The sequence below is a fragment of the Symphodus melops genome, assembly GCF_947650265.1.
Source record: "Symphodus melops genome assembly, contig: scaffold_316, whole genome shotgun sequence".
In the NCBI taxonomy this organism is placed as follows: domain Eukaryota; kingdom Metazoa; phylum Chordata; class Actinopteri; order Labriformes; family Labridae; genus Symphodus; species Symphodus melops.
In genome coordinates, this window is record NW_027636480.1 from 16,210 (window position 1) to 25,000 (window position 8,791).

General features: G+C 49.3%; 2 protein-coding genes across 2 annotated transcripts in view; one reads left to right on the plus strand and one right to left on the minus strand.

Annotated features, from left to right (window-relative positions):
* The first annotated feature begins 334 nt into the window (after positions 1–334).
* LOC306819472 (uncharacterized protein) lies at positions 335–2,358 on the plus strand. The gene is made up of 4 exons (XM_079373276.1): positions 335–645; positions 757–837; positions 919–999; positions 1,395–2,358. The coding sequence occupies exons 1-4, from the start codon at positions 351–353 to the stop codon at positions 2,315–2,317; spliced, it is 1,380 nt and encodes a 459-aa protein (XP_079229402.1). The 5' UTR covers positions 335–350; the 3' UTR covers positions 2,318–2,358.
* A 1,039-nt stretch (positions 2,359–3,397) lies between these two features.
* atg16l1 (ATG16 autophagy related 16-like 1) overlaps positions 3,398–8,791 on the minus strand; it is a 9,671-nt gene continuing 4,277 nt past the window's right edge. The window contains exons 7-15 of the mRNA XM_079373274.1: positions 8,458–8,563; positions 8,212–8,282; positions 8,016–8,087; positions 7,174–7,294; positions 6,227–6,332; positions 5,877–6,026; positions 4,180–4,227; positions 4,000–4,101; positions 3,398–3,915 (exon numbers count right to left, since the gene is read on the minus strand). Coding sequence (XP_079229400.1) covers positions 3,822–3,915; positions 4,000–4,101; positions 4,180–4,227; positions 5,877–6,026; positions 6,227–6,332; positions 7,174–7,294; positions 8,016–8,087; positions 8,212–8,282; positions 8,458–8,563 — 870 coding nt within the window. The 3' untranslated portion in view covers positions 3,398–3,821. The remainder of the gene's footprint in view (positions 3,916–3,999; positions 4,102–4,179; positions 4,228–5,876; positions 6,027–6,226; positions 6,333–7,173; positions 7,295–8,015; positions 8,088–8,211; positions 8,283–8,457; positions 8,564–8,791) is intronic.

The following is an 8,791-nucleotide window of genomic DNA, read 5'->3' on the forward strand; positions in this document are numbered from 1 at the left end:
ATGTGTTCATGAAATTTGTGCCCGGCGTTCCTCTTCAGAAGTTCAGAGCAGAGAGGAACAAGCTCAAACAATGTGATCAAAAGAAATGTCGCCCTCTGCTACACTTCATCGTCACAGCTCTTCCTCCAGACAACATTTCAAATCCTAAACATGAAACATGTTGGGGCGTGCCCTTTAAAGCTCTCGGACATTCAGATTGGATCTTTATAGGACTCAAACTACAAGAATAATCTGGCTGATAATAATAATTGGTTCTGAGGAGCCTCGAGTCGGGAGTGACCATGTGATTGTTGGGAAGGAAGACATAATCAATAATGATTGAGTGTGTGTGGCGTTCTCTCTCTGCAGACATGTCCATCTTTTACATCCTGTTGATTGGGCTCTTCCCCATGGTCATGGCTATGCCAGAACCCCCCCTTCAGGCTCCACCCACACCTCCTGGCCTGCCCAGGGATGGTCCCGGGCGCATGTTTTTCCCTGAAGGAGAGAACATGACGGCTCCTGGGGACCTGAACCTGGAAGAGTACTGTCAGGTCTTACTACAGGTCCCAGTCCCCCCAGACCAGCTTCCCTGGTACTGTCAGTGCACGCAGTGCAGGAGCCAGTCGGGGCCTAAAGGAGAACACGGAGAGCGTGGTTTGCCAGGTAAGAGGAGCAAGAGGGGGTGCTCTAAGCACCTCTCGGTCAGAAACAGTTCAAATACTCCTCAGGCTATGTCGTGAAGCGTTCAGTAACCATGCTCTGTGTTCCTCTCAGGAAGTCCAGGTAGTCCTGGGAGAAGAGGGATGACGGGGTTCAGAGGTCATCCAGGTTTCATAGGCAGACCAGGGATCAAAGGTACGACATTACCAATGACCCTTTGCTGCTACTTCCTGTTTATGAACCGAGGATGAATGTGTTTTTATGTTTGACCTGCAGGACAGAAAGGAGAGGAGGGCGAGAAGGGCGATCAAGGAACGCAGGGATTCACCGGAGCCAAAGGAGGCAGAGGGTTCAAAGGTCAGTACACTCATCACATTTTTATTGTTTTATGAATTTTAAGTACAGATTTGTATCATAGGTTATGTTTTGTACGTTTATTCAAATGTATTTCTCGTGGTTCTCAGACCAGACTGGACCAAGTCCTCAGGGACTGTCGTGGTCCACATTGTAGAAGGTAGAAATATTATGTTTTCAGCAAAGCCAAAACCTTTAGAGCTGCCCCTGCTGCTACCTCCTCCATGTTACCAGATGGGACCTGGAAGTCTTGTCAGCATTAATAAATCCTTTAGAAAGTGCTTCATAATATTTTGCTACTTCCTGAGCGCCTTATTGATTGCCATGATTGGTAGTTCTGTTGACCAATGAGAATCCTCTATTTCAGACTCTGACCTGATGTCTCTGTGATCCTGCAGGTGATAAAGGTGAACCAGGTCTGGAGGGCCGCATGGGGGAGCAGGGTCCAAAAGGAGATGATGGGGTCTGTCCAGAGTCCTGTGACTCCAGCCAGGTCCCCCCAGGACCACCTGGTTTACCTGGCCCTTCGGGACCCAGAGGTCTACCTGGCAGGCCTGGACTGACTGGGTCTGAGGGTCAAAAGGGGGACATGGGTGAGGTCGGGGTCCCAGGAGTCCCTGGATCCGTGGGCGGAAAAGGAGAGCCAGGATCCCCTGGGGACTGCAATTGTACCAATGGCGGAGATGGTGCTCCAGGGCCCAAGGGGGACAGGGGGAACCAGGGTCAAATGGGGTCCTCAGGTCCTCAGGGTCCACAAGGTCTACAGGGGGACATGGGGCCTATGGGGATGATGGGTCCTCCTGGTCCTTGCATGTCCCCAATACAGTCAGCATTCTCAGCAGGACTCAAGACCAGCTACCCCCCACCCAATGCCCCTGTGGTGTTTTCACAAGTCCTCTACAACCTACAAGGGTGGTATGACCCAGTGTCCGGACTCTACAGCGCCCCCATTAATGGAACCTACGTGTTCAGCTTTCACTTAACAGTGCATGAGCGAGTACTTAAAGTGGGTCTGTTTCACAACTTCAGACCAGTTGTAATAACGACTGACCCCAAAGTCCTTGGGACCACGTCACACTCCGTTGTCCTGCACCTGGACAGAGGGGACAAAGTCTGGGTCCAGGTGAAGGACTCCGTTACTAACGGGATGTACGTGGGCGCTGAGTCTAGCAGCACCTTCTCTGGATTCCTCCTCTATCCAGAGTCATGTGACCTTGCCTCACTGAGGGGCCCCATCCCCTTTGAGAGCTCTCCTGAGAGGGACTACAGCTGGGACAGCATGACCAGGTCCAGGGCTGAAGGAGGGTCCAAAAGGCCTTAGTGAACGTGCAGCTGTGGGAGGAGTCAGAGTCACCTTATTACCAACCAACCACACAGGACTTGATCCGATATACTCGGTTGTCTTGGACTCAGAGTGCTGCCAAACATTCAGCTGCTTCCACTCGTATCACTAAAACACATCCACATGTACAGAGAGGCCTCCAATAAAGAACCCATCAAACCTGCTCCTGTGGTTCCACCAGTAACATCGACCATAATGCTTGTTTGAAGTTTCCTCTAAATAAACGTTTTATTTGGGAGAATCAGTCTTTTCTTTCTTCGTGGTGTAAATACAGAGGTTATGATCCTCAGCAGGTCACTGATCTCAGACGTTAGCTTGTGCTGTAGAAAGATCCACCCAGTCCTGCTGGGCTGTGATTAAAGATCTGTTGACGTTAGCTAAAAGTCACTGATCATTTTTACCTGGAGCTAACGGCTAACTTTAACGATGATGTTCCTGTGATCCCTGAACCTGTGACCATGAAGACTCTATTCAACTAAAAACACTTCAAGGCTGCTTCTGATAGTTGATCCTAGCTAACAGGTCATCAGACTGGGACCTGGTCCTGATCCTGACCCTGATCCTGTTCCCACAGCCACCTGTGCCACATTTGGTAAGCGGTGTGTAAGCTGGATGCTGATAGCCACTTCAGCTAGCGTCACATGATAGCAGCTAACGACTAATAAATTTAACAGGAGAAAAACGCAACAAACAAAACCAACGAAGAAGACATCCAGCAGTTCCTGTCATGTGACTCTTTATTATAAAAACTGCTCCAGCTGTGTTTCAGAGGTCGTGTGCGGCGAGGTTTAGTTTATCACCGTCACACAGGAAGTGACTATTCTTTCAACCAATCAGCAGACAGTGTTTAGCTCCACCTTTCAGGGTCGGATCGATCTTCGTTGGACCCCAACGGAAGAGTCCCAAATAGTGGGACGGTACGGATTGGTTATTCAGGGATCTTTCCCGCCTTTTGTCGATAGAAACGCCACAAAATGACCGAACTGGACCGGACCGCTTCTCTGAGCACAGAAGCATCAGAAACGGAGCGGACCTCAGTTTGAAGAAATATAAAGCATGAAAAGCACAGATGTGTTTTATTTGTATCAGCTCACAAACACACAAAGACATCTCCTCCTTATCTGGCCCCGCCCCCCCCAACAAGGTGAGGAGGCGGTCCTTCAGAGCATTTGTCCAAGCTGAAGCTTCTGTCCATCGGTTGACATGGTAACCGCTCTGTTTATCATCTGTCACATAAACAATCATGAGATCATATTTATAAAATGTTTGTCACGTTTGGCTCCTCCCACGTCTCCTTCTTTAAGATGCTTCCTAATCCAAGATGGCCGCTGAGATAGATGCGCCGGTCCCATGATGGAGAAAAGTCCTCCTCCAAACGTGACGAAGATAAAGTTAGTCTGATCCCTCGATCAGCTGATCAACTTATTAATGTCACCCACACAGACGTCCAGCTGTGACTCCGCCCCTCAGCTCCTTCAACCAATCACATATCAGACCACAGGATGGCCTTGCTGCCTTTTTCCACACTGACCACGAACGCCCCGGACGGAGACCAGGACACCGCGTTGATGGCAGAGCTGCAGACACAGTGACATCATCATCGTCATCATAACCTCGACTCAGAATTAATCAATTAATTAGTGATGTCACAAATGTCTTACTTATGGTTTCTGTCCAGAGTCCGCTCCACTTTCCCCGTCAGAACATTCCAGACATACAGAGCGCCATCAGCTGATCCGCCGACCACGTAGGCCCCATCAGGACTACAGCATTGATTAATAGCAATAATCAATCCATGCTCGACACATGATGTCACATGACAAAGAGACTGAGGGACTCACCTGTAGGTCACTCGAGTCCAGTCTGCTCCACACTTGAAACCCTGAGCGCTACACACACACACACACACACACACACACACACACACACACACACACACACACACACAGTTAGATTAGACCGAGCAACAACCCCCACTGTTAAAAAAAAAGCCACAACAAAATAAGTTTATCCTCCAGTGTCCACCAGAATCTGTCTCCTGCAGTGAGTCAGTCTCCATAGAGCTCTATGTTAAAATGTCCAACTTTACAGCTGCAGTTCCTCCAGTGTCCACTAGAGTCTGTCTCCTGCAGTGAGTCAGTCTCCATAGAGCTCTATGTTAAAATGTCCAACTTTACAGCTGCAGTTCCTCCAGTGTCCACTAGAGTCTGTCTCCTGCAGTGAGTCAGTCTCCATAGAGCTCTATGTTAAAATGTCCAACTTTACAGCTGCAGTTCCTCCAGTGTCCACTAGAGTCTGTCTCCTGCAGTGAGTCAGTCTCCATAGAGCTCTATGTTAAAATGTCCAACTTTACAGCTGCAGTTCCTCCAGTGTCCACTAGAGTCTGTCTCCTGCAGTGAGTCAGTCTCCATAGAGCTCTATGTTAAAATGTCCAACTTTACAGCTGCAGTTCCTCCAGTGTCCACTAGAGTCTGTCTCCTGCAGTGAGTCAGTCTCCATAGAGCTCTATGTTAAAATGTCCAACTTTACAGCTGCAGTTCCTCCAGTGTCCACTAGAGTCTGTCTCCTGCAGTGAGTCAGTCTCCATAGAGCTCTATGTTAAAATGTCCAACTTTACAGCTGCAGTTCCTCCAGTGTCCACTAGAGTCTGTCTCCTGCAGTGAGTCAGTCTCCATAGAGCTCTATGTTAAAATGTCCAACTTTATAGCTGCAGTTCCTCCAGTGTCCACTAGAGTCTGTCTCCTGCAGTGAGTCAGTCTCCATAGAGCTCTATGTTAAAATGTCCAACTTTACAGCTGCAGTTCCTCCAGTGTCCACTAGAGTCTGTCTCCTGCAGTGAGTCAGTCTCCATAGAGCTCTATGTTAAAATGTCCAACTTTACAGCTGCAGTTCCTCCAGTGTCCACTAGAGTCTGTCTCCTGCAGTGAGTCAGTCTCCATAGAGCTCTATGTTAAAATGTCCAACTTTACAGCTGCAGTTCTTCCAGTGTCCACTAGAGTCTGTCTCCTGCAGTGAGTCAGTCTCCATAGAGCTCTATGTTAAAATGTCCAACTTTACAGCTGCAGTTCCTCCAGTGTCCACTAGAGTCTGTCTCCTGCAGTGAGTCAGTCTCCATAGAGCTCTATGTTAAAATGTCCAACTTTACAGCTGCAGTTCCTCCAGTGTCCACTAGAGTCTGTCTCCTGCAGTGAGTCAGTCTCCATAGAGCTCTATGTTAAAATGTCCAACTTTACAGCTGCAGTTCCTCCAGTGTCCACTAGAGTCTGTCTCCTGCAGTGAGTCGGTCTCCATAGAGCTCTATGTTAAAATGTCCAACTTTACAGCTGCAGTTCCTCCAGTGTCCACTAGAGTCTGTCTCCTGCAGTGAGTCAGTCTCCATAGAGCTCTATGTTAAAATGAACATGTTTACAGCCTGGTGAAGTCTGGTTCTCTGTAGCTCATTTTCTAAGTCAACATTATCAACGTGGTCACCACTGTCATGTTTCTTTTCAGTATTAGGACCGAAGGACCAACACCTGGACCAGGTATCTGTATTCACCTGAACGTCTGTCTGACTGCATTGGTGCGCAGGTCTACGATCTTCAGCAGGTCATCTCTGGAGCAGGTAAGCAGCTCGCTCCGGTCGTGGTTTAGATCCAAAGATGTGACTCTGCCCTGCAGCTCGAGCTCCCGGACGATACTCTCCGACCTGTGGAACGTTTATTAGTTTCCTGTGGTGACCTGATGAACACCTGTGTTTATGTCCTGTGAACTGGGTTTGTTGTTTCTATTGTCCTACATAAATTATAATGTCCCCGAGGAAAAATAAAGTTGAAGTTGATACATTATTTATGATCTTATTGGAGTTTTATTTTGAAATTCCAGGACCTGTTACGCTGTCACACTAACCTGATGTCCCAGAATCGAACCTTCTTATCAAAGTGGGCGCTCATCACACACTGCTCCGTACACACGATGTCATTACAGCTGGAGCCCGCAAACACCGTCTTCATACCTGCACAGGTGAGACAGACAGGTGAGACAGACAGGTCAGAGACAGACAGACAGGTGAGAGACAGACAGGTGAGACAGAGACAGGTGAGACAGACAGGTGAGACAGAGACAGACAGGTGAGACAGACAGGTGAGACAGACAGGTCAGAGACAGACAGGTCAGAGACAGACAGACAGGTGAGACAGACAGGTGAGAGACAGACAGGTCAGAGACAGACAGACAGGTGAGACAGACAGGTGAGACAGAGACAGGTGAGACAGAGACAGGTGAGAGACAGACAGGTGAGATAGACAGGTGAGACAGACAGGTGAGACAGACAGGTCAGAGACAGACAGGTGAGACAGACAGACAGGTGAGACAGACAGGTGAGACAGAGACAGGTGAGAGACAGACAGGTGAGATAGACAGGTGAGACAGACAGGTGAGACAGACAGGTCAGAGACAGACAGGTGAGACAGACAGGTGAGACAGACAGGTCAGAGACAGACAGGTGAGACAGACAGGTGAGACAGAGACAGGTGAGAGACAGACAGGTGAGAGAGACAGGTGAGAGAGACAGGTGAGACAGACAGACAGGTGAGAGAGACAGGTGAGACAGAGACAGGTGAGAGACAGGTGAGAGAGACAACTGTCTGACTGCAGTCCAGTGATTGGTTGAAAGAATTGTCTTCCTGTGTCACAGCGGTAACAAAGGGAATAAAAACAAACACGCCGGGAGCTGGCGTAGCGATCGCCATCTGGCGTGCAACCGTCCTACCAAAGACCGGCCCGCCATCAGGCCAGACAGTCCACCTGTACATCTCTGACCTGTTGCTATGGAAACAAACTTTCCGTTCACGTACAGACTTTACTGCGGAGGTCCCAGAGTTTGAGCGTTCGGTCGTAGCTTCCAGAGACGATCCGAGCGTTGTCCAATAGGAAACGAGCTGCCAACACCTTCCCACTGTGACCGGTCAGAGTGTGCTGGAAGACACACACACACACACACACACACACACACACACACACTTAAGTGATGCAGGAGGTTAGGGTGAAATCTGCGTGTGTGTGTCTGAGTGTGAGTGTGAGTGTGAGTGTGTGTGTGTGTCTCTGTGTGTGTGTGTCTCTGTGAGTGTGTCTGTGTGAGTGTGTGTGTCTGAGTGCGAGTGTGAGTGTGTGAGTCTGAGTCTGAGTCTGAGTCTGAGTCTGAGTGTGAGTGTGTGAGTCTGAGTCTGAGTCTGAGTCTGTGTCTGAGTCTGAGTGTGAGTGTGTGTGTGTGTGTGTGTGTGTGTGTGTGTGTGTGTGTGTGTGAGTGTGTAGAATTGGTCTCAGCAGAAAAGTGAGATCAGCACTCAGGCTCCGCCCCTTCAGCTCCGAGCTGATTGGTTATGTTGGATGACATCATCAATAAGTCTGCAGGTTCTTTGTGCAGACTCAAACTGTGATGTCACTTCCTGTTTGTCAGCAGCTGCTGGGACCACCAATGCACCTCTAGAGCATGATGGGAGCTGGTAGCAGACACTGCTAGGAGCCAAGATGGCCGACAGGGGGGGGGGTCTCTGAGTTTCAGACCTTTTACATGACATCACAGACCGGAGGACCATCAGACTGGTTCAGGATTCTGACACCATCTTTGAAACTGAGCTAGGTTGGTCTAAAAGCTGGACTCAGATTGACCCAGGTGAGGTCTCTGTGGTGGACTCACCCTCAGTCTGTAGTCATCCACGGTCCAGATCCGACTGGCAAAGTCATTCGAGGCCGCCAGCAGGTACGAACCCTGAGGACAACCACAACCGTCAGACACACACACAGTACACACACACACACACACACAGTGTACACACACACACACACACACACAGTGTACACACATCCTCAGGTGTGTGAAAGAAAAGACTCACAGCGCTGTCGAACTCGATGCTGGTGATCCCGGCGTTACTGCCCGTCAGAGCACCTTTAGGCTCACAGCGACCTACACACACACACACACACACACACACACACACACACACACACACACACACACACACACACACACACACACACACACACACACACACACACACACACACACACACACACACACGTTTGCTGTCTGCTTGTCGTTTGTGTGTTCCACCAACAAGTCAACAGACAGGTAAACTCACCTGCCACGACCTCCCACAGCTTCACTCTGCGGTCCATCCCTCCTGTTGCTAGGAGACGGGAGCCAGGGCTAAACCTGACAGCATTCACTTCTCCATCATGAGCATCCTACACACACACACACACACCAGTGTAAACAGGTGTGGTACAGGTGTTCAGTGTAAACAGGTGCGGTACAGGTGTTCAGTGTAAACAGGTGCGGTACAGGTGTTCAGTGTAAACAGGTGTGGTACAGGTGTTCAGTGTAAACAGGTGTGGTACAGGTGTTCAGTGTAAACAGGTGTGGTACAGGTGTTCAGTGTAAACAGGTGTTCAGTGTAAACAGGTGTGGTACAG